General features: G+C 50.8%; 11 protein-coding genes across 11 annotated transcripts; 8 read left to right on the plus strand and 3 right to left on the minus strand.

Annotated features, from left to right (window-relative positions):
- Positions 1–1,518: 1,518 nt before the first annotated feature.
- Positions 1,519–2,660, plus strand: IAQ61_002876 (uncharacterized protein; the record flags this gene model as incomplete). Its single annotated transcript, XM_066095732.1, has 4 exons — positions 1,519–1,921; positions 1,984–2,099; positions 2,174–2,317; positions 2,388–2,660. 4 exons carry the CDS (start codon positions 1,519–1,521, stop codon positions 2,658–2,660), a joined length of 936 nt encoding a protein of 311 aa, XP_065954568.1.
- Positions 2,661–2,826: 166 nt separating this feature from the next.
- IAQ61_002877 (uncharacterized protein) lies at positions 2,827–4,519 on the minus strand (the record flags this gene model as incomplete). The annotated part of the gene is made up of 3 exons (XM_003843330.1): positions 2,827–2,948; positions 3,000–3,748; positions 3,795–4,519. The coding sequence occupies 3 exons, from the start codon at positions 4,517–4,519 to the stop codon at positions 2,827–2,829; spliced, it is 1,596 nt and encodes a 531-aa protein (XP_003843378.1).
- Positions 4,520–4,864: 345 nt separating this feature from the next.
- IAQ61_002878 (uncharacterized protein) lies at positions 4,865–5,670 on the plus strand (the record flags this gene model as incomplete). The annotated part of the gene is made up of 2 exons (XM_003843329.1): positions 4,865–5,051; positions 5,114–5,670. 2 exons carry the CDS (start codon positions 4,865–4,867, stop codon positions 5,668–5,670), a joined length of 744 nt encoding a protein of 247 aa, XP_003843377.1.
- Positions 5,671–5,821: 151 nt separating this feature from the next.
- IAQ61_002879 (uncharacterized protein) lies at positions 5,822–6,215 on the minus strand (the record flags this gene model as incomplete). The annotated part of the gene is made up of 3 exons (XM_003843328.1): positions 5,822–5,989; positions 6,045–6,113; positions 6,168–6,215. 3 exons carry the CDS (start codon positions 6,213–6,215, stop codon positions 5,822–5,824), a joined length of 285 nt encoding a protein of 94 aa, XP_003843376.1.
- A 446-nt stretch (positions 6,216–6,661) lies between these two features.
- IAQ61_002880 (uncharacterized protein) lies at positions 6,662–8,778 on the plus strand (the record flags this gene model as incomplete). The annotated part of the gene is made up of 5 exons (XM_066095733.1): positions 6,662–6,857; positions 6,906–7,037; positions 7,096–7,209; positions 7,262–8,655; positions 8,704–8,778. 5 exons carry the CDS (start codon positions 6,662–6,664, stop codon positions 8,776–8,778), a joined length of 1,911 nt encoding a protein of 636 aa, XP_065954569.1.
- Positions 8,779–9,365: 587 nt separating this feature from the next.
- IAQ61_002881 (uncharacterized protein) lies at positions 9,366–9,767 on the plus strand (the record flags this gene model as incomplete). The annotated part of the gene is made up of 3 exons (XM_003843326.1): positions 9,366–9,453; positions 9,565–9,633; positions 9,694–9,767. 3 exons carry the CDS (start codon positions 9,366–9,368, stop codon positions 9,765–9,767), a joined length of 231 nt encoding a protein of 76 aa, XP_003843374.1.
- A 900-nt stretch (positions 9,768–10,667) lies between these two features.
- Positions 10,668–13,745, plus strand: IAQ61_002882 (uncharacterized protein; the record flags this gene model as incomplete). The annotated part of the gene is made up of 4 exons (XM_066095734.1): positions 10,668–11,191; positions 11,243–11,577; positions 11,625–13,567; positions 13,644–13,745. The coding sequence occupies 4 exons, from the start codon at positions 10,668–10,670 to the stop codon at positions 13,743–13,745; spliced, it is 2,904 nt and encodes a 967-aa protein (XP_065954570.1).
- A 715-nt stretch (positions 13,746–14,460) lies between these two features.
- IAQ61_002883 (uncharacterized protein) lies at positions 14,461–14,928 on the minus strand (the record flags this gene model as incomplete). The annotated part of the gene is made up of 1 exon (XM_003843324.1): positions 14,461–14,928. One exon carries the CDS (start codon positions 14,926–14,928, stop codon positions 14,461–14,463), a length of 468 nt encoding a protein of 155 aa, XP_003843372.1.
- Positions 14,929–15,708: 780 nt separating this feature from the next.
- IAQ61_002884 (uncharacterized protein) lies at positions 15,709–16,278 on the plus strand (the record flags this gene model as incomplete). The annotated part of the gene is made up of 1 exon (XM_066095735.1): positions 15,709–16,278. The coding sequence occupies one exon, from the start codon at positions 15,709–15,711 to the stop codon at positions 16,276–16,278; it is 570 nt and encodes a 189-aa protein (XP_065954571.1).
- Positions 16,279–18,228: 1,950 nt separating this feature from the next.
- On the plus strand, positions 18,229–20,808 carry EXG1 (exo-1,3-beta-glucanase; the record flags this gene model as incomplete). Its single annotated transcript, XM_003843322.2, has 5 exons — positions 18,229–18,289; positions 18,345–18,527; positions 18,576–20,122; positions 20,175–20,309; positions 20,362–20,808. 5 exons carry the CDS (start codon positions 18,229–18,231, stop codon positions 20,806–20,808), a joined length of 2,373 nt encoding a protein of 790 aa, XP_003843370.2.
- A 1,316-nt stretch (positions 20,809–22,124) lies between these two features.
- Positions 22,125–23,820, plus strand: IAQ61_002886 (uncharacterized protein; the record flags this gene model as incomplete). The annotated part of the gene is made up of 5 exons (XM_066095736.1): positions 22,125–22,131; positions 22,183–22,261; positions 22,408–22,857; positions 22,931–23,402; positions 23,482–23,820. The coding sequence occupies 5 exons, from the start codon at positions 22,125–22,127 to the stop codon at positions 23,818–23,820; spliced, it is 1,347 nt and encodes a 448-aa protein (XP_065954572.1).
- Positions 23,821–23,867: the final 47 nt, after the last annotated feature.

Genomic DNA, 23,867 nt, shown 5'->3' on the forward strand with positions numbered 1-23,867 from the left:
GCACCCCTGCACCCCGCAGAACCAACACACTGACCTGCATAACCTCCAAGAAAAACCCGGGGTACGCCAAGCCCCACGCCAATTCGTGGAGAAAAACGCCCGTCGCCTTTTCCCATGCCGCAAGGACACTCGCTTGGATCCACAGCCCTGCCCTTCGTCCAAGCTGTACATGTACAACGCCCTGTCTCCGCCATCCTCGCGCTGTAATTCACGGAATCGGAGGCATGGTTGGATGGTTTGTGGCGGTATGGCAAAGGAGCGAGTTTTTCCGGCTGGGCTGGTGGTTTCTTTTGGTGGCTTGAATCAGAGGCTTGAATCTCTGACTTGTGTCTACTTACTACTTACCGTATGGTGGTGCTGTTCCAAGCTGCATAACTATGTGACAAGAGTGGTGATGTTGGTTGTGCGCTAGGACGGGAATGGCACGGGGCTGGGTGAAGCGAGATGGGGTTTGGGGTTGTGAGTGGGTGGTTTGGTCGGGAGGTAGGTTGGATTTTGGGGGGTGGGAGAAGGTAGGCGAGAGTGTGCAGTGCGTTGGTGTGCGTTTAGTGTTTCTATCGTTAGCTCTTGATTTATAGCAGAATTAGATGTTTGCAGGATCTAATTGTAGGCTATAGCATAATATTCATAGAATCTCTGACCGTGTATTTAATGACGGTTCCCTTATTAAAGGAAGAACGTCAGACTATTAAGTTTGGCAGTAACGTTGTTAATGCTAATATGAGCAGGTTACAGCGTCTCTTTACTTGAAGGCCTTAAAAACCGCACAAAGATTATGTTTCTAGCTTGTATTTCTTTGCAAATTGCAAAACAGTACAACTCGCAATATCTACAGCAGTAACACTTCTTGACTTGATTAAACAACCTAAAATCAAATCTATGCGGTATTCCCTACTAGAACGAATTATTTTACTTTCACAAATAAGAACCACTTATTTTCCTTTAAAACCTAACTAAAATTCTTATACACCACCTAAATAGTAAATACCCTCCTATCCCAAAACCAAGCCACTTTTGTAACAAGTCTTGGCAGCAGCAATCGCCTGAGTCGCGTGAGCCTCGGAAGTTGAACTCACAGGCATCGGGCATCGGAAAACGCTCTCCTCACCCTCATAGGTCCACCCCCTTGCAACCGTTCGAAGATGCAAGATCGGTTTTTGGCAAAGTGGCGGCGTCATACCTAGGCTAGACGTGTAGTTTGCTTTGGGGCAAGCTAGGCGACATGAGCCATTCGCGTAAAACAACTCTTGCTGGATGCCTGGAAGGAAAAAAATGTGGTGATTTACATGTGTGGACGGCATGGTTTTTTGCTAAGCGCCGGGGGGGGGATGGGCGAAGATGTATATAAAGGCTGGGGGAGGGCAGGTTGCATAATTATTTCTTCTGGAAAGGGTACGACTCTCTCGCTCTTCATTGACACGGGATATTTGGTTGACAGAGATCAATTCGTCCTGCTTTGTTGTCGTCGACATCTTTCAAGTGTACATATACCTCAGTCCAGATTCCCTTAGCCCCAAGATGAAGATCTCTGCTTCCGTCGTCCTGCCTCTTCTCCCTGCCCTCGCTGCCTCGGCGGCTGTTCGTCGCCAGACAGGTGATGGACCTCAGGGCGGTGCCGATTCCACTCAAGGCGACTTGGGCGCGCGTCCAGCACCCAGGTTCCCCTTCCCCGTCACTCAATTCCCAGTTCCCAAGGAAACTGTGGTGTTGACCGAGACACGCTACATCCAGCCCGGCGAGGTCTTCGATGGCCAGATGAAGCGATATGAACGCGTAGAGGGCAGCTGCAACGAGCAGGCCGAAGGTACCGATGCAGATGCGGTGTTCAACTTGCTTCCCGGGTCGACGATCAGGAATGTGATTATTGGAAAGAATCAGGCGGAGGGTATCCATGCGCTTGGTGATGCGTGGGTTGAGAACGGTATGTTTTGAGCCTGATATACTTGGACGGCGTAGTGCCTTTGTACTGATCTACGATTGTAGTATGGTGGGAGGATGTTTGCGAAGATGCCCTTACTAGCAAGGGTTTGAACACTCAGCTTCGCGTCATCGGTGGTGGAGCCCGTAGTGCGACGGACAAGATCTTCCAGGACAACTCTGTGAGTAATTGTGACAAGCGCAGGGGTTATTTGGCCTTGCGTACGTTGAGCTCTGATCTGACCATGAATCGCAGCTTGGAGGCAAGCTCAATATCACCGGGTTCTACGCCGAGACCTTTGGAACTTTCTACCAGTCCTGTGGTAACTGCTTGAACCAAGCCAAGCGCAATGTCACCATCCAAAACGTCATCGCCATCAATGGTACCAGGATGGGCATAGTACGTTCCAATCTCAATCTCTCTCGCCCACCTTCTCCGCTCCAATACCTACCTCTGACACACATCCCAGATCAACCCCAACTACGGTGACGAGTACCGTATCAAGAACTCCCAAGTCGCAGACATGAAACGTTACGTCGACAAGGAAATTGGCAACAACGTGCAAACCGTCCCATACACTGTTGGCACTGGACCAGACGAGAAGTACGCACTGTACAACCTTACCCGCGATAGCATCACCGAGTTCACGGGAGAGATCCTGAACCAATATGTCCCTGAGGACCCATATGAGTGGTTGAGCGAGTTCTGGCCTAGCATGAACAATGGTACTGCCAGCAAGTAGGAGGTCGAATCGGGGTACTGTGGAGATGTAAGAAATGAAAATAGATGGCGCGAGCCAGACATTAATCAGTAATGCATAGCCTATGAAAATAATTCTTGAATAATATGCATCATGTTCGCTTTGGGTATCTCGAAGACAGCTATACAAGAAATCAAGTTATCGAGAGTCATTTAGCAAATAAGAGCGCTGCCATGATTCTGGTCGCTTCAAATGCGCCTTTAGTTCGGAGCAGCGAGGCAAAGGTCTCTGGCACTTTCTTGAGACTATCACCTATATCTGCCTCAGACCCTACTCGTCATTAGCTGCCAAAGTAACAAAGATGTGTGATAATCAACTTACAAACTCGAGGAAAGGCAGATTCAACCATAACCTCCGACTCGGCCTCACCAGTCCAATCAAAGCCGATCCGCCACTTAAGCTTTAGCAAAACGTGCTCGTCCTGCAGGACCAAGATATCGCGACCTAAGTGGCGGCTAAGATCTTTCCGCGGCATTACCTGCTTCGGCCTTGTTGGTCGAGCAATGTTCTCTGAGTCCTCGCTCGCATGTCCGGCGATAAGGTGGGCGAAAGCTGTCTCGCACCTCTGCCAGTACTGGGCACGTTTCTTCGCCAACTCCCAGTACGATTCTATAGCCCAGCATATGGTTCCAAGGTCCTGGTCCTCTGCTTTTTCCCGGATGTGTGTGCCCAACTCGCGTTCGGCCCATGACGAGAGACGTAGGATGCGTAGGTCGATTATTGCGTTCGCTAGTGCATCGAGAAGAATAGATACTTGCGCTGTCAAAAGCCTCTGTGGCCCAACGATGTCGATTGTGTGCTTCTGATGCACTCGATTGGAGGACAGAGAGACCTTGCCGCGTGGAAGGCTTATCTCTGTGGAGAATTGCATGGAGGTGAACATTTGTAGGTAGGGCATGGGATCGGCCACTTCCACAGGTCGATGTGAGGGAATAGGGTTTTCGGGCTCCTTCACGCGTGGTCGAGGGACCGATAGTGCGGAGAAGGGTAGAAAAGAGCACAACAAACTTGACACAGGGGTTGGTTGGTTCTGTTCAGCATCAATACCACTAATTTCGGTGATGAAGTTTCTACATAGTCAGTACGATGTCGATACAATCGAATTCTTCTACTTACACTAAATTGTTCCGTTCTGAGGCAGGCATGGATTCCTGCGGCGCTCGCTGCTGCTCTTTGACGATCTCTTGCGCGCATCTAGACACTTGTGAATTCAAGTGCTCAATCTCGCGTTGCAGCCGTGCCCTTTCTTGTTTTTTCTTCTCTAACTCTGGATCAGGAGAGTCTCTTGTTTGTGTCGGATCTGGGGCACGGTCTTTACCCGCTGGATTGTCTGCAACTGCTCGTGTAAGGCTATTTTCCTTGACTAAAGGAGCTTTATTTTTGAGAGGCGACTGCGTAACTGGCTCTCTGACGCGGTGTGGCCTTCTGCTGGGTGAAGAATATGGTAAACCTTGACGAGAATCGTCTTGCTCCTCAGTATCTGCTACTGATGATGTCGCAGGCAACTCGGAACCGTCTTCGTCTTGTGCAATCCTAGGGACTGGACTCCTTTTCAGCGTCCTTCTTGCGCGAAAAATTGCGTTCCTATCTTCCGTCTCCTCGAGAATCGGTTGACGCGCCTGCTGATCTCGCGCCTGTACATAACTGCTACGGCCGTTTGCTCGCGGTCCTGGCGATGCAGCAGATGCAGCACGCAACAAGTCGGGATAATTGCGCGCAAGGCTAGCTTTCGTAGGCGATGCGAATGATGGCCGTTGCGGGGGCTTTTTCAGAGGGCTTGATTGCCTACCGTGCTCCTCTGGTGAATCGGTTCTTCGGCGCTTGCGTGCGGGCTCGTCCATTGAGAGTTATAATGAGCTATGTTGTTCTTCGCATAGGTAATTTACCCAGTTCCGCAAGTGGTCATATGTTGCAGTATATGGATTTCCGTCGTAACGATAGCCGGGGGGTGGGGTGTGCTCCGAAGCCGTGAATGTTGACGCGTCGGGCGCGTGTTGTTGACCCCGTCGGCGTTCGCTGTGATTTGTGCCGACCCTCGGACATACGCAAAATGACGTCTTCCTGGGGTTTTCATGCATGTTAGCACTCTCCTCCACCACGTCCGTAGCATTTATATGACGGAGCAACACTCTCCAATGTTATAAGATCTCTCAAGGCGCAAGCAGTGCTAGCGCAAAATATCTGCCATGGAGCTGCTTGTTGTTTTCACACGGCCGCTGGTCAATGCCTGTAGGATGTGTCAAAGCAGCGGAGTCACACGAGCGAGATGGCAAAGAGTAGGACTGCAGAATAGCGACCGGATACAGAGACGCTCCAAAGGATACATTGCGCCGGAAGGCGAGCAAGCCCGGCCTATAACGGGATTCTACGCAGGTCCGCTTACCTAGCAGTCTCACTCAGTATACGAAAAGGCTATACTTACTAACAGAGCGCAGAACTACTGAAGAAGCCACGCTCACAGGTTCAGCCATTGACTCGCACTGCGCCCGTGCCACAGCCTGCCGAAGAGCCACCCAAGTCGCAGAAGGAACAAACCCTCGAAAAGGCGGCCATCATCTTTGGCTCCAAGAAAGCCCTCGCAGAACGAAGACAAGAGATCGAAAGTGCATCACGAAACGTTGCAGGGGTGCTCGTTCCACCCAAACCGGAGGAGCCGGACAACTGTTGCATGTCTGGCTGTGTGAATTGCGTTTGGGATATGTACCGAGACGAAATGGAAGAGTGGGCGGAGAAGAGCGCTCAGGCGAGGCGGGCAATGCAAGCACAAAGAGAGCAGGAAAAGGGCAGTGGCACCATGGTTACCGGACAAGATACGCCAAGCCATGTGGCTGTCAGTATGGACGATGACGGCGGGGGCAGCGAGACAAACTGGAATGTAGATGTGGACCAAGACAAGCTGTTTGATGATATACCGGTTGGAATAAGGGAATTCATGAAGACGGAGAAGAAGCTGAAGCAGATGCACAAGCAGGAGGCAATCGATGCTGCTTGATTAGTGTATTGCGCGCAGTTTAAGCTGAACAGCGAGTCTTTACATATACCAAATCCCCATTCGCATGAGCGATTATGCATATATAAACTCTTCCTATTATTTCAACGCCCCGTCCATAGCCCACGTAATGCCGCACGATTTCCCATCTCCCTTAGTCCTCACCAACATCCACACCCTTAGCCTTAAGGTCGATCCTTGCTTCGTGTATTTGCTGCATCAGCTCCTTGTGCGCTTCCGGGACATCGTTGAAAGTAAAAACTCCCCAACCGAGCTTGAAGAGAAGGTAGGCACCGAATGAAACAAGAGCCCAGAATGGTAGCTAGCGGATCTGTTAGAATACGCCATGAATTATGGTGGGCGGAACATTAACGTACGACAGGAACGATTTCCTTTTGGACTTTCTCGGGGAAGGCGACAACCTCCATGAATACGGCGAGGTACAGCTACAGTCAATTAGCATGCGCCGTACAGGATGTTCGATCAAGGGGTAGGCTCACGGAGGTGAGCAGCATAGCAATGCTGATGGTTTGTTGGGCCCGCGTCATCTTGGCGGAATACTGGGTTTTTGGAGGGCTTCGAATGAGGCTATGCGGTCGGTGTAACGTGCGAGCTCCAAGTCTATCTGGACTTGTCGTGGTGTTGAATGTTCGGTGCCAGATCGCTCCATTGTCGCCAAGGGATCGCTTTCCAGGGGTTCAGCCAGTGCCGAATGCGGCAAGGCTGGCCGGCCCGTGAGCATTTGTGGAGCGATACTTCAGCCAGCGAACAACGAACAACAGGGCAAGTAACTTACTTTAGACGTGTCTGAGAAGATTTGACGAGGATTTAGAAGTTTTCGTTACCCATACGATCAGGCTGCGACTTGACGCCAACTGCCGTCGCTTTGATTCATTGGATTCTCACACGAACCTCGCCAAACGTCATGGCGCGATAAAAACAGGCACAGTCTCAACATTTTCCTGTGTCTTGGACTCTTTCTTAAAACTCAAAGATGCAAGCACTATCGGATGCAGAATTAACGTTCTATTCGGAGCTGTTGGAGATCCTTGTAGACAAAACGCCCGAGCCCAGTCACAATGCCGCATTGAGAGCTGCTCTTCAGAAGCTTGAGGCTTCAATTGCATCCGGGAATCTTGAGTCCGCTCAGAACTTTTTAGACCTCTTCGCGACAAGTGTGGGAAAGCAAAGTACGAACCCAGTTCCTATGGATCTCACCTTGCGCTAATAATGTACAGAGGAATGGCAGGCTCCATATCGAGAGACTGGTATTCTTGACTTCGTCCTGCAACAGCTTTCCGCAACAGAGCCCCAAAAGAGTCTATCGAAGCAGTACCTCCGGGTGATAGGCAATTCGGTTGCAGACAATGGTATGCTATCCAAACCACAAATTCCCTTGGCATAGACATAGTCCTGATGATCGCCTAGATACGAACCGAGAGCTTGCTGTAAGGAACATGCAACAGATGATCGACTGCCTCTCATCAAGTGCTTTGTGTATAACTGCCTTGGCAGTCCTGTTCAACTTGTGCAATGACTTCGGTAAAGCTCTTCAATCATCACCGATATGGAGTACAATCACTGACCGAACCAGAACCTGCTAAAGCAGCTGCAGCAATGCTGAGACTTGATGCAACAATTTCTAGATTGCTGGCCGCGGAGCAGATACCGGAAGCGGCTGTCGATTATGCAACCGATCTAGTTACCTGGAGTACTGGCAATCTGACTGCGAATCAGCTCAAGGATGATACGTCACTTGAAGCCTTTACAAGTCTTTTGAAAGTTGCTCTCACATATAATCCTGATCACTATGAAGAATATGCTGCGATCCTAGTGCACTACTTACAAGATCCAGACTTCCAGCAGAAAGTCGCAAGTCCAAAACTTCTGGACGACCTTGTTGTTCTCCTGCTGGATTTTGAGGCACGACTCACTCCCGAGGAAATACATGCAGTTTTTCAGGAGCTGGGTATCACCAAAGACACTGATCATACTGGGACAGAGGATACCAAAGTGATTCTACTGGCACAGTTGATTGGTACCATCTCTGCAGTCTCCTCTACAGATGCGTTCGCGCAAAACTTCAGCATTCGAACGCCTGTGATTGAAAGAGTCGAGGCTCAGCTACGGTCACCGTGGGATAAAGCAGCCCCATCAACAGTGTGCTCCTGCGTCATTCTCGGCAATCTTGGCATGTCAGATGAAGTCTGCACTGATATGGTGCAGATTATGGAACTGCACATTGCATTGATCGCGATCCTGCAATACGGTGAAACTGCCAAATCCGCACTTCTTTACGCCGCCGCGGGCTTCATGAGACATCTCACCTTCCCGGAAGCTAACAGAGTTGTACTTGCGGACGCAGGACTAATACAGGCGTGCTGTCGCATGCTCACACTGGATGACCCCTCTGTACGCGGAGAAGCAGCGGCAATGCTCTGTAAGCTTGTCACAAACAATTTCCACAACATCGAGAAGGTCATATACGAAAGAGCTAAAGTGGATTCGCATGCTCAGAGTAGTCAAGATTCGCCCCAAACGACAGTCCTCTCCCATATCGTAGAACAAGCGCTTACTCCATCCAAGCCACTACCCAGCACTACCATGAAGAATCCCATGATCGAGCTGGGTCGCACAATAGTCGCAATAGTTCGGTATCTTGGGCGACCAAATGCAGAAAAAGATGTCGATTCAGTCCGACATGAGATTTTCAAGATCTCCAAGATCGCACGGCCAGTCGCTCGTCTTGTCCGACAACGATTCTACGCCGATGCTCGGTCTGAGGGTTTGCTCGGTCTTGGTCTGATGGCACAACTTCCAGAGGGCGCGAGCCGTGTGATTGAGGAGTTCAAGGACGATGAAGGCCTACTGAATGCTATCAAGGATTTTGCTAATGGCAAAGATGGGGGAATCGAGCAGCAAGGGTCGACTGGTGGAAGGGACTACCAAAATGCGATTGTGCTCTTACAGGCACTACAAAATAATGTGGTAAGTGATCTAGGCCCCGTTTCGCCCCATAGGAGCTAACGGATGTAGTCTACGGATATGGATGCAACACTCAAGAGCCAGATTGTATCTCTTCAGGAGGAGTTGGGTCGACTCATGGTGTAGACTTTCCTGAGTCCACGCGACTAGATGCAAAGCAAGATGAACAGGACTATTTAATGGGAATGAAATGCACGGGTGCATACATAGAATGATGTAATCCTAGCAACAAAGCTAGCCTCGACGTTTTTCGTATTCTTGAGTTCCGCTTGCCCTCATTTTCCACACTACCGGAAGTAGTCACGTCTCCTCTAGCAATTTCGACACCAGGATCGTCCCATGAACCAAGCCCAAATAATTCAAACAATCAATCTGATAATTCCCTTGCATCTCCAACAAATAACAGCCATCTGAATATCTCGCAGTCAGCAAGTGGCGCGGTCAGCCTCGTCTTCGAGCAGCGACCGTAATCAAGCGCGCTCTGATTGGCCAGGAATAGTCGCACTACTTCCCATCGAGCTACATCGTTGCGACTGGAACAGGTGAGAGACGAGTGTATATAAAGACGTGCCTGGGAGCTCTTTTTGAAATTCTGAATCATCACAAAAGCACACACTCATCTTCAACTCTACTGTCAAAATACATCTTCGATAGCGATCCATTTGTATATTCACCCACCCGCACCTTTCACCCCAATTCTACAAGCATCAACAATGGTCTGCTGCGGACGTAACAACGGCGAGTGCGTGTGCGCAAAGGAGGCAACTTGCTCTTGTGGAAGGCAGCCTGCTCTTCAATGCAGTAAGTTCTCCTTCTACTCCCTCAAACCTGCTCCATCAATTCTTCACATACATGTGGTATACCACCAGAGGTGTGACGTAGCCAGTACCATCATACTAACTTGGAAACCAGCCTGCGACAAGGCCGCCATTGAGAACAAACTCCCATCCTCTGCGTGCGCTTGCGGAAAGCGAGCTTCAGGTATGTTGTAGATTGTGTGTATGAGGATGCGATGGGATTACGGCTAATCGCTGGGAATAGATGCATGCACGTGCAGCCGCAGCGAGAACAATGGATCGAGCAACTTGGAGACGGACTTCACGACTAAGAAATAAATGCCTCGTTCGATATTGAGAAATGTTAGTCGAGCATACATGCATGATGTGGGTGTTTTCGGCGTTGCTGGGAAGGGAGGATGGGTGGCCTGTCTGGGGTTTAATTTGGATGATTGACTTGGGGGGAGGGGTTTTTTCGTTATGAGTCGGTCAATTACACACAGAGATGATTGATTTGTATTTCAAGTGTATCTTTGTTTCTGCTATGTAAATGTGACCCGCTTGCTGCTCCACTGGGTTGATGTTGAAGATTTAAGGAGTGTAGGACTGTTTAGGGGGGGGGGTGAAGTTGGTAACTAAGTTTTGCAAAACGGAGAGCTAATTGAGATGTGCAACGGCATTCGACCAGTCCTACGGCAAGGTTTACTATATATGCGGCCAGCTATTGATGATTGTAATATGATACAAGCACGTTCTTCGAGCAGAGTACGGTACCTAGGGGAGCCAAGTCCAGATGGAGTTTAGAGGCAGACGCAGGCCAAGACTCGGCTGGCGGCATTGTGTACTCTAGAAGCCCCGACTGCGATTCCGCGGCATCCTCTTCGCGCGTGGAGCAGCAACAGACCGCCGCATATCAGCCGTCACTTGCACTGTGCAGCATGCTGGCCGTCATTGTCTTGTCCAATTTGCTTTCTTGCGCTGCAACAGCTTGATGATCGCTTTAGTGACTTTGCAAACGGCCTCCCCTTTCAGCGCGCTCCTTATCCTCCTCCGCTTCCTCTTACTCCGCATTCACTCGACAGCAGCCCACCTACGAGCACAGCGGTAACCCCCCCGGGCCCCTGCCCTTCCCTCGAAAGCCTACCGTACAACACCACATAGGCCCGGAACACCGCCGCGTTGTCTGGCTACCTTCCAGGCGGGAACCGCCCGTCTACCGTTCCCTCCTCCACCTCCACCATGGCTGCCTCGGTCACCGCCAAAATGGCGTCCAAGGGTGGAGGGCTGTTTGGCCGCGACCAGTCAGGCAATGTGCCTACCATGCGAGGGCTGGTGTCCTTCATCGCCGACCTCCGCAATGCTCGCGCGCGGGAACTAGAAGAGAAGCGGATCAACAAGGAATTGGCAAACATCCGGCAGAAGTTCAGAGATGGCGGCCTGAACGGCTACCAGAAGAAGAAATACGTGTGCAAGCTGCTGTACATCTATATTCTCGGCTGGAACGTCGACTTTGGCCATCTCGAGGCTGTCAATCTCATCTCGGCCATGAAGTACTCGGAAAAGCAGATCGGATACCTGGCCGTCACTTTGTTCTTGCACGAAGAGCACGAACTGATACACCTGGTAGTTAACAGCATCAGGAAAGACTTGCTGGATCACAATGAGCTCAACAACTGTCTGGCCCTGCATGCGATTGCCAACGTGGGCGGCAAGGAGCTAGGAGAGTCGCTGAGTGCAGAAGTCCATAGGCTCCTCATATCACCGTATGTGCTTCATGATATCCAAGTCTCATTGCGTGTGCTGACTTGAGACAGGGCATCAAAAGCATTCGTGAAGAAGAAGGCGGCCTTGACGCTTCTCCGACTCTATCGAAAGCACCCTAGCATTGTGCAGAACGAATGGGCTGAGCGGATAATATCGCTCATGGATGATCCTGACATGGGTGTTGCGCTGTCTGTTACATCTTTAATCACAGCTCTGGTCCAGGATAATGCGGAGCAATACAAGGGAAGCTACGTCAAGGCTGCGAGCAGGCTCAAGCGAATCGTGATAGACAACGAATGCGCAGAAGGCTACTACTACTACAAAGTACCCTGTCCATGGATCCTGGTCAAGCTACTCAAGTTGCTGCAGTACTATCCTCCTCCAGGCGAGTACCTATCTATAGTATTTGATGGACTTCACTAACAAAAGCAGAGGACTCGCACATTCGCAACCTCATCCGCGAGTCGTTGCAAAAGATCATGGACTCGGCCCTGGAAATGCCAAAAAACGTACAACAGAATAATGCGCAGAATGCTGTACTCTTCGAGGCCATCAACCTTGTCATCCACCTAGACACCGAACAAGACCTAATGGTACAAATATCGCAACGCCTCGGCAAATTCATCGCCTCTAGGGAAACCAACGTGCGGTACTTAGGACTCGAAGCCATGACACATTTGGCCGCACGATCAGAAACGCTAGATCCAATCAAGAAGCATCAAGCCATCATCATCGGATCGCTAAGAGACAGGGACATTAGTGTGCGGAGGCAAGGCTTAGACTTGCTCTACAGCATGTGTGATCCTACCAATGCCCAGGCGATTGTCAACGAACTTCTGCGATACCTTCAGTCCGCAGATTACGCGATACGAGAAGAGATGGTGTTGAAGATTGCCATCCTTACTGAGAAGTATGCCACCGATGTCCAGTGGTATGTCGACATATCACTACGGCTGATTGCAATGGCGGGAGATCATGTCAGCGACGAAGTTTGGCAAAGAGTTATCCAGATTGTGACCAACAACGAAGAACTCCAGGTCTACGCCGCGCAAACGATTCTTCAGTACATCAAGGCGGACTGCCATGAGACCCTAGTTAAGATTGGAGGATACCTTCTCGGAGAGTTCGGCCATTTGATTGCGGACAGCAAGGGTTGCAGTCCCATTGAACAATTTTTGGCACTTAGCGCAAAGATGCGAGGATGTTCATCAAGTACGCGGGGGATCCTGTTGTCATGTTACGTCAAATACGTCAACCTGTTCCCTGAGATCAAACCGCAGCTTCTTCAAGCATTCCGCGCCTATAGCGTTTCGCTCGATTCCGAACTCCAACAAAGAGCTTGCGAGTACTTGACGCTCGCCACGATGCCAACGGACGATCTACTACGAACTGTATGCGACGAGATGCCACCGTACCCTGAACGAACATCGGCGTTACTTTCACGACTACACCAGAAACATGCTACGACCAGTGATAAGCGGACATGGGTAGTGGGTGGCAAGGACGCGAATGCTGATCTCAAAGAATTTGGTCTTGCTCGATCGAATACTTCCGCGGGTGTCAAGAGAAGCTTCACGGAGCCAGCACCAAAGGATGCCAGGGCTGTAGCAGCGAATGGAACGAACGGCGTCAACTCACTTTCTAGTGACCTTGAGGGACTAGATTTGAACATCGACGCGAGCCAGGTGGCCAAGGCCCCGAACCTCGCAAGCGCTGCTCACTTGAGTCCAGACTGGGAACCTGGGTATATCCGTCTGCTTCTACGGGGCGAGGGTGTACTCTACGAAGACCAGCAGATACAAGTCGGCCTACGGACGGAATACAGAGGCCAACTGGGTGCACTCATCTTCTACTTCACCAACAAATCATCATTGCCCATCGGCTCATTCACCACCACTCTCGACAACAGATCATCGGACAATCTCAAAACAGACGTCAAAGGACTGCCCGATACCTCTATTGCACCTGATGGTCAAACTCAGCAAACAATCATGTTCGAATGCAAGAATGTCTTTAAAGACCCACCGACGATACGCATTTCATATCTCGCCGGTGCTTTACAGGGTCTCACCCTTCAACTTCCCGTTCTCCTACACAAGTACATGGAGGGTGCGGACCTGAGCTCCGAAGCCTTCTTCAAGCGATGGAAGCAGATTGGCGGTGCACCCCGCGAAGCCCAAAGCATCTTTGGCCTCGTGAACAAGAATCGCACCATGAACTCTGAATTTGTGCAAAAGGTGGTCAAGGGCTTCAAGTGGGGCATTGTAAATGGTGTGGATCCCAACGCCAAGAACGTCGTGGGTGCTACGGTGCTGCATTCGAGCGAAGGCAAGTTTGGTTGCTTGATGAGGCTGGAACCAAACTTTGATACTCGGGTATGTATTCCCTCCCTTACTCTCCTCTCACATACTTGTTATGCAGTAGAGCAGTAAAGGACTAATAGCCTCGCAGATGTTCCGCCTTACTATTCGTGCGACGGACGAGTCGGTGCCCCCGGTGCTTATCAAGGCTATGGAGGAGCGGCTTGCTCAGGGCATTGAGGGTTTGCCTTGATCGCATCGGTCAGTCACCTCCTTTTATGACCCGTGACGTGACTTGACGGGATGTCATGTGCCGCGCCGCTACCGTTTCAGGCGCTATGATACTCTTGTCTCGTGCATACATGCTTTCGAAGACGGCCTTGTTCATAGTTGTAATGTTTTTGTCGGTTTTCGGGAGAGCTTGAGTTTGAGAGTGCGTGGTTTTTCTATACATACTTATTCTGTTTTTTCTTTTCGGGGAGAAGGCGGGGGGGGGATTAGGTGGAAGTGTTGTTGAAGTTGAGGGCGAGGATGGGGCTGAGGGAAAGGCATAGAAGAAGAGGATGAAGTCGAGGCTGACTCGGGCATGTGATTTGATTGAAATTGGAGTTGGGAGAAGCCTAGGGGGACTGCGCCAAAGTGTTTGCATTTTGCGTTTTTGGAGAAATTAGCTGGAAAAAGTTACATTTTTCTCTCTGTGGAAGTTTTTTGTTTTTCCTTTTCTTTCCTTCTTCTGTTTTTCTTTTGGCCCGTTTACATTTCTGTTGATGTTTATTTTTATGTTTGCGGATACGTGTTGAGATCGTGGAGGGTGGATTCGCATGGTAATGGTGCTTCAGAACCATCTCTAGTGGTACACATATGGCATGAGACGAAATACATTAGGGCGAGTATACGTATATATATATACCTACACATTTCTTCCTTCTTGGTTCTCAAGTTTTTTGCCATCCCACTGCCTATACCACCTACAGCTTACTCTTCTCCAACCCCTCCCTCTCAACACCATGTTCCATCCTCGTAGCACTAGTCTCAGCCTTCAAACTCGCCGGATCACCCAATTGCGTCCGGTTCACAGTCTTGCCATCTGTATTTGCTAACGTCCCTCTTACTTTTTTGGAATGTGGGAGCTGTTCCTTGCTCTGTTTACCATGCTCCCTGCCATTGCCTTTTGCACGCTTATCCCCACCGCCGGCATAAGTGTCCTTGCGATATGGGTCTGACACCGTGGGCGCGGAATTGGAGTTCGAATCGTTACCTTCGCCGGCGGGAGGAGCAGAGTCGTTGGGGGGAAGGTCGATGCTGTCGTTGTTTGCGGACTTGAGACTGGTGGGGTCGCCGAGGTTTGGGGTTGGTTTGGGCGAGTCGATGGCTTCTTTGGTTTTTGGATTGTCTAGGGTTCCGCGGACTTTTTGGGAATGAGGTTTTGGAGACATTGTGGATTGGGGGTTTGGGGGTTTCGGGTTGAAGGTTGGAGGTATGCAATGAGTTTAATGTTGAATGTAGAAATGTGAGACTCTATGTTGCGTATGTATAGAAGTAAGGGTGAGGAAGATTCAAGAGGTGGGGACAGTGATGCAGAATCGGGGGTAATGGCACTTTATGACCCGATCATATTCGGTAGTGATACATCATTTGCAGCATGGCAGCTCTACTTGTGGGTTAGATGCTGCGACTCGCGTGTCTTTGAGGTGTAGTCTAGCGCGTATAAGTGACGTCTTTCATTCTGGGGATCGGAGACTCGCATGTGAGAGACGCGACATTTGAGAATATCCTAATGAGATTGCTCCTTTCTCGTATTGAAGAGATGATAGATTTCTACATAGTTGTGCTGACAACATGGAGTTTGAAGCAAATGTCGTTACCATTCAACTGCTCAAGTTTGTGGACGTTGAGCGTCAACCTGCTGCGTAGGTCTGTCAGGGTGGAATGTGAGACGACCATGAGGATCACTAGTATGGAAAATATGGCTTGTGTCCCATCAAAAATCACTTGTTGGTTCGAATAGTCGTGAAGGTACGCATTTGGGGTTGGCTGTGACGAGATGGGAACACCACAACGGCCAAGTCCTGTTATCGATAGGGACCTCCGAGGCTGGCCGTATCAGTAAGAGGTACCGGTACGTACACCTCGGCTTGAATCAACCCTAATACCTTCATCATGTCGATATCGCAACAACACAGCAGCACGTCTCTCGCTATACATAATCGTTTAATATGGGGGATGCAACCATCATGCGGCTCTCTGCTACACCTTGGGCGGCGTCCCTGATCAACAGTCCAGAATGGACCATAGCAGAAACGCCATCACGTGTTCTGAAGCCAACAGGAGAGGACTCCTTTTTCGCAGAGACGCTCTCCACAGATCGAACAATGCGAACATGCCTGACCTTGCGTCCGGCTCAGGCTGTAGATGACCACTGGCCTTACCAAAAGATTGTGACCCTTGTGGAGATCGGCGAAGGGCTAAACGGCTATCCCAATATTATCCACGGCGGGATGGCAGCAACTCTACTGGACGAAGTTTCTGGTGTTCTGTTACAGATCAACACAGCGGCTCAGCTAGAAAGGATGAAGCGACAAAATCCCAGCGGCTCCCATGTGCAGCCCAGTTATTTCACTGCGTGTACGTCATACGAGACTCGAAACATGAATGCCTCGGTATTGACGTATGACAGACCTGAATACATCCTACCGCTTACCGGTACCTACTCCTGGCGTTATACTCTGCACTGCCAAATTGGAACGAACCGAGGGCAGAAAGGTCTGGCTGCGAGCTACTATTGAAGATGGTGCAGGGACGGTCTTCACAGTTGGAGAGTGCATGTTTCTGGAGATGAAAAACAAGCTCTGAAGACTCTAGGATGTGTGTAAAAGCCATTGGTAGTATAGAGGAAATCAGCAGATCTGCCACACACATAGCCACGAGGTAGTAGCACCACGATTCACCACAATCTCCCTCTCCACCATGTTAGTGTCTACTGGTATTCACGGGCGCATCATGAGCAGCTGAAGCTACAGGCAATGAACCCGGCACTCTCCCAGACTTTCGCACGTTGGCAATCAATCTCTCTACATTTCTTTACTGATTTTTTCTGGTTGTTCATCCAGCGTACCTTTTCACATTATCAAGACAATTTCAGGAGTACTACAGATGGCGAACGAGTCAGCCTTGTTATTCACTGAACTAACAACAGCCATTCCGGTGCCAGCCGTAGTACAGAAAATGTGCATACGCGCCATGTGGCTGCACTACTCAGAACTCACACTACCATGCTCGAATTACACATGGTCGAGGAAATTACCTGAACCTGTAAATCAAAAGATCGGTACGCTTCTTCGTCTCCAGCGTCACATGTATACCTTGTAAGCTAGTATGATTCGCGAGCCCCATAAAACTGGAGTTCGATCATCTGACTGGCGGATAGAAGATTGGATTAATCTATTCAGCCTACAGCACCTGATCTAACCCTTGCCCAACCTCGGCTCCAGATGTTCTATGTGAGGATCTGGGGTAGCAAAAAGGCGTTGTTCGAGATCTCAATCCTCCGCGGGCCTAAGTACCCAGCGTCCTGGCATTTCTTCCCACCTCTATTCCAACTACAGTCCTTGCGCAGTGCCCACCATCTCGGACTATACTGCCTTTTGAAGATCCTGCACAGGGAGTATTGTAGTCGCAATTTCCGCTCCCTACCTCGCATCGCAGTCTCAGAGTCGATTCTATTAGGAAGGTTCTTGTGATTTCCCATCACGATGCATGTCTTGAGGATGTCTCACACGACTTCTGCGGCGTCGTGACCTGTTGAACGGTGGGCTTGGTGAAGTTTCCTAGACTTGTGTGTGCAAGTGAGCACGCGCACCCCAAAAGTGCGGATCATAAGGCCGCTGGAAGTTTCTCTAACACAAGATCTTGCAGCAAAGTGGGACACAAGACTTTCCCACACATGTGGGCAGCTTTACCCGTTGAGGTTGACAAAAATCCGGGGTCGGGCGCTCGCAACCGCAGGCTGTTCCCCAAGCCGTTAACGTGTCTCTCACACTGTACTCATCACACACATACTTGTTCCTCGTTCCCTGGCTTAGCTGGATAGCACTTGGCGGGAATAGTGTAGACAGAGGCCCGACCCGGTGACGTCTACCTGATCGAGGCTAGTGTCACCACCTTCGAAACACTGTCTTGTAGTCTCTCTGTATAGAGCACATTTTTACAGTTTAGAAAAGAAGGAGGAAATGAACATATCCACAAATTCAGGGTCGAGGCCTCGGTAGCACCGGTACAGTTGTCTAGAAGTGCTTGATAAACACCACACGGAGCATCGCCAAGGTTACACCTTCTGGCGATTGCATACTCCCTTGGACCATCTTCCAGAAGACATTCGTTCCACGCGCCCTTGCCACGGCTATGTTACCTCAATCTGGACCCATTAGCCCAGTGAGGGAGGTGGGCGTAGATTTGCCCCGCGGCTGGCAATGTACGTGGCGTATGACCGTTTGGCAGGAATCAGTCGGTCAGCGTGTGCTGTGATGGCAAGGGGTGGTGATGAACTAATTATTCCAAGCCTCCATGAGAAAGCAAATGAACACGCCTACCTGCTTTCACACACACTGGAAAGAGAAGCGAGATGCAGAGAAGGTTAATAAACTGCCCATCGGCCGCCATCATCTCTCTCTTTTCCCCCAACGTCACACTGCCTGCTTTTCTTGTATATACCTAGGCATCTCCCACGAACTCCGAGTATGCAGTTGCGGTTCCTAGTCAGCTGCCTTATGGCGGCAGGCGTTTATTCTGCAGCGATAGGTATGTTACTAGGACCAGCCTGTCTTCGATAGAATAGTGTACTGATGTCAGACAGCACCTGTTACGCGGTCTGCCCAAGTTGAGGCCACGGCAGAAGCTGATGAGGTTTCGACCCTCGCAGCAGCATTCCCAGATGGCTACTGGCTCAACGATCTGTCAGGCAAGGGTCGGGCTGCATTCAACGCCAACCCTGGCGGCTACAAGGTCTTCAGGAATGTGAAGGAGTATGGCGCTAGAGGTAAGCATGGGAAAGCATGATACTATCAACAAGCTAACGATCATGAAGGTGACGGCGTCACTGATGACACGGAGGCTTTCAACCGCGCCATTAGCGATGGCAATCGCTGTGGCCCGTTCGTGTGCGATTCTTCAACTGACTCCCCTGCCGTGGTTTACGTACCCTCTGGTACATACATCATCAGCAGGCCGATTATATTCTACTACATGACACAGCTCATTGGTAACCCAAGGAATCTCCCTGTTCTCAAGGCAGCCCCATCACTCGACGCGCTAGCACTGATCGATGCTTCTCCTTATGGAGAAAATGGCATACCTGGATGGACGTCGACCAACCTCTTCATGCGCCAGATCCGCAACCTAGTGATTGATGGTACTGCAATTCCACCCACAAGGGGCTTCCAGGGTATTCACTGGCCGGCTTCGCAAGCTACAACTATCCAGAATGTCAAGATTAGGATGACCCAGTCAGCCCAATCGGTTCATGCCGGTATCTTCGTTGAGAATGGAAGTGGTGGCCACATGGCCGACCTTGAAATTAGCGGTGGGCTGTACGGTATGAACATTGGCAACCAGCAATTTACCATGAGGAACATCAAGATCTCCAGAGCTGTCATCGGAATCTCACAAATCTGGAACTGGGGCTGGCTTTACTCTGGCCTCTCAATATCCGATTGCGGTACAGCCTTCTCCATGATCAACGGTGGTTCGGCAAACAAACTTGAAGTTGGCTCAGTCGTCATCATCGACTCTGAGATTACAAACTGCCCGACGTTTGTCGACATGGCATGGAGGACGAACACCGTTCCGACTGGTGCCGGACAGTTGGTTCTTGAGAATATCAGATTAAACAACGTTCCTGTCGCTGTGAAGGGTTCTGGTGCCACAGTCCTTCCAGGTGGTACTCTTACCATCCAAGCCTGGGGTCAAGGCAACAGATACTCTCCGGACGGACCTCAAAAGTTCCAGGGTCCCATCACGCCTGTAGCGCGGCCTCAAGGTCTTCTGGAGAACGGCAGATACTATTCCAAGTCGAAGCCTCATTACGAGAACCTGAGCACTGCAGACTTCATTTCCGCTCGATCGGCAGGTGCTACTGGCGATGGGTCTACCGATGATACCAGGGCTATTCAGGCTGCCATCACGCAATCTGCATCTCAAAACAAGGTTCTGTTCTTTGAGCACGGTGTTTACAAGGTGACGCAGACAATCTATGTTCCTCCAGGCGCACGCATGGTAGGCGAGACTTTCTCCACCATCATGGCATCTGGCAGCACATGGTCGAATATGAACAGCCCCAAGCCTGTCATTCAAATCGGCAGGCCTGGCGACAGCGGAATCATCGAATGGTCCGACATGATTGTACAGACACAAGGAGCGACACCAGGAGCCATTGTCATCGAATACAACCTCAATACTCAACGAGGCTCTGGAGTTTGGGATGTTCATACCCGTATCGGCGGGGCCAAGGGTACCCTCCAGCAAGTTGCGCAATGCCCCATCTTCACGACCAAGCCCGAGTGCATGGCAGCACATACCAATGTGCACGTCACAAAGTCGGCGACGGGTGCCTACTTTGAGAATAACTGGTTCTGGGTGAGTAGCTATGGACTCAATGTTCGATTTTATGATTGCTGACCGTCTATAGACTGCCGATCACGATTTGGATGACCCAGAAAGCACACGTATCTCCCTCTTTACCGGCCGTGGTCTCCACGTTGAGGCCTCCAATGTCTTCCTATGGGCAAACGGCGTCGAGCACCATGCGTTGTATCAGTACCAGGTAAGAAAGACGATGCTAGCCTATATGCAATACATTGCTAATACTTCCACAGTTCAACGGCGCCAGCAACATCTTCGCCGGCTTCATCCAAACCGAGACACCTTACTACATGCCCAACCCAGACGCCAAAACACAGCCCTACGGCCGTTCCGACGCCTTCTCCGACCCAGACTACGCCTCTGCCTGTCCCGCCGGCGTTTGCAATGCATACGGCATGCGCGTGCTGAATTCCAAGAACGTGTTGATCTACGGCGGCGGCTTGTACTCGTTCTTCAAAAACTACGACCTCACCTGTTCGAGCGCCGACGCGCCCAACGGCCGACGGGACTGCCAGAACCGCATCTTTAGTATCGAGGGCGACTCGAGTGTGCAGGCGTTTGCGCTATCGCAGGTGGGTGCGCTCCAGATGCTTACGATTGATGGGCAGGACAAGGCAAGCTGGTCGGATAACTTGAGCGTGTATTCCAACACGATTGGATATATTTCCTACCGAGTTTGAGTGAAATGCTGTCGTTATTTTGCTGGCAATACGATCCTGTCGCTTGCTCATCTGCGGATCGGGTTCTGGGAGGCATTTGATATACAGCTATATATTGGGGCATCCTTGGGGAGCATCCTGTACACTTTTCTTTGTCTTTTGACATTTTCGTATTTTCTGCACTCTAGGGGAAACCTAGTGTACCTTGGCTGGGGCAGGGAAGTGGGTTCTTGATGCGAGTGGGGAATACAAAGCCTAGTGTAGTCTCAACCTATGTACCTAGGTCATTACTATATCCCGCCATTTACTACAAAACCGGGCCATTTTCAAGATCAAAATTCTTACCTACTATATACACAAAGTAAATTGCATGAGACTCACCCTTGCAAAATTCTTCTCCTGGTCACGGCCAAGCATCACGGCCCGGAATCCAGAGTTACGCGGAAATTCATCAATCTCGAGCAGTATCCGACAAGATCCGGCCGCACGCAGCTGTGCGACCGCAGCATGTAGGTATTTGTTGTGCAAATTAACTCAGTACTGTGCTCTGCATCCTTTGCGCTCGTAAACAGTATGGAGATATATGAGACCGAGATTGGAGCCAAGCGAAGATAGCCTTGGCATTTCACTGTCAGGGTAGCTAGCCGGTGCAGTCTTTCGTGCCGTACCCACGGCTCCTTCGGCCGTACCTAGTCACAACTGTGAAACTGCTCCTCAGACCATAATGGGCGATGAAAAGTGCATGCTGCAGGGAGGGAGCTGAGGAGGTGGGAGGTACTATCTGCAGTGTAATAATAGCAGGTAAGCAGTTGTCGCATCGTGGGTTAGGGCGCGGGGGGGGTATGAACCTAGGAGGAAGACTTGGTGGAAGAAGCATTCTTTTCGTGTCCATGTCAGCAAATGGACAAAGAGAGTAGGTGTGACAGCATGGAGGATTTCGAGGTTTTCCACAAGAGGAAGTCCGGTGCCTTTTACAGTCTAGCTTGTGTCGGAACGGAGCGGCGCATGCAGTGAAAAGCCATGACGGCATTTGAACCGGACTTTGTTACTTGTTCTTCCATCCCTCATCATCATCACCACCACCACCAACACCACCAGAGAAAACAGCAACACAGTTTCAGTCCCCCCTCACCCACGATGTGCCAGCGCAACCAAGCTTTGTGCAAGAAACAATAGGCTGTCCAGTGCCAAGTTGCCATGTGCCTACTAGTACGGATACAGCGGTCCCTTCTGACGCGACCGTTGAAACGCTAGTCCTCTTGGCTCTGGAGCAAAGAACGACCGTCCCAAGACCGACATGGATCCATCATCCGCCTGAGGAAACAAGACTGCCAGTCATGGAATGTCAGCATTAGCGCCTAATCCACACCAGGACTGGGTAAATCAACGAAATAGTGTCGTTTTGGTTCAGGCACATATGGGGTAAGACGAAAAGGACGCGGAGAGTTTGGTGGACTCGGGGGGGATATAAGAAGTACGTTGATCTCGATGCTCGCTTGCACCGTAGAAGTTAGAGGTTGTTTATCGATCATACCGAGGACCTTTGTGTGCTCGATCCAACTTTGCAACCCTCTTTTGCTTATTGTTTGGCATTGTGTTTTGTTTCTCACAGCGGGACAGGACCAATTGCTTCAAACCACTACCGTACACAGCTTACCTTAATCGGCGCGCCATCATGCTTTCTCGTCTCCTGCTCACTTCCGTCTTGTCCTCGGTGCTCCTGACTCCACCGGGCAGCGCGCAGCAGCTCTTCGCCGCCCACTCGGATGGAAACGTCAGCACACTCGCCCTCAGACAGACGGGCAACATATACAACCTGTCCGTCACATCTGTGACCAAGGACTGCGAGGTTAATCCTGCGACCCTGAATCTCGACTTCTCGCAACGCATCTTGTACTGCTTGGATCGCGGCAAGGGGTCTTCGACACAGGGATCGCTGAATTCCTTCTCCATTGGTGATGATGGAAAACTTAGCCGGATTGCGCGCGTGAGTGCACCGCTTAGCGGTGTTGCTGCGGAATACTTCGATGCGGGTGGGAATGGAGCGAGAGGTTATGTGTCGGCGTCTTAGTATGTTTTCCCCCAATCCCCTACTAAAACCCGAAAACAAGAAGAGAGAAGCAATAGCTAACAACAGCAACAGCAACAGAAGTGCTATTGGCGTCTACCGTCTGGGCGACAAAGGCGCCCTGACCGAACCTCTCCAAACCATTTTCCCGAATATCAACTCAACGGGCCCCGTCCCCTCCCGCCAGGACCGCAGCTACCTCCACCACGTAATCCTCTACCCAGGCAACGACTTCATCCTCATCCCCGACCTAGGTGGCGACATGATCCGCGTCTTCCGCTTCAAGAGAAACGACGTGGTGCCGCTGCGCGAACTCGCCCCGTTGGTCACGCCCGCTGGCTGTGGGCCCCGACACGCCGTGTTTTGGCAGTCCCCGGAGACCCAGGACCTGTATCTGTTCTTCAACGGCGAGCTGGACCAGAAGGTGTACTCGTATCGGGTGGATTATTCGAGCAAGGGGTTGTCCTGGACCCCGGTGTTTTCGATTGCGGCGGTCAGTGACGATTTGCCTGCTACGACGGCGCCGACGAGTGAGATTGCTGTTTCGGTGAGTGGAATTTTGCCTGTTTTTCCCTTTCTTCCGTTCCTATTTTCACATATGTGTATATACTAATACGCAAGAACAGCCCGACGGCCGTTTCCTCATCACCTCCTCCCGCGACGTCTCCTTCGCCGCCTCCCCAAAACACAAATCGGGCCCCAGTGACACCCTCTCCGTCTTCTCAATCAAGTCAAACGGCACCCTCACCCCCCTCCAACAGGCTCCCTCGGGCGGCTACTCCCCCCGCCAATTCAGCATCAACAAGGCCGGCACCATGATTGCCGTCGGCCACCAGAACAATCACACGGTGGTGATTTGGAAGCGCGATGTGCAGTCGGGCAGAATTGTAGAGGAGAAGGATGGCGGCCTGGTGGGCGTTGCAAAGTTGACGGGCCAGGTGGTGTTTTCCATGTGGGATGAGTGATTTGTCGGTCTGGCTTTGGCAGTGGGGATATACGACATGAGACATAC

This window comes from Plenodomus lingam, assembly GCF_022343315.1.
Source record: "Plenodomus lingam strain CAN1 chromosome Unknown contig_14, whole genome shotgun sequence".
NCBI classification, from domain to species: Eukaryota; Fungi; Ascomycota; class Dothideomycetes; order Pleosporales; family Leptosphaeriaceae; genus Plenodomus; species Plenodomus lingam.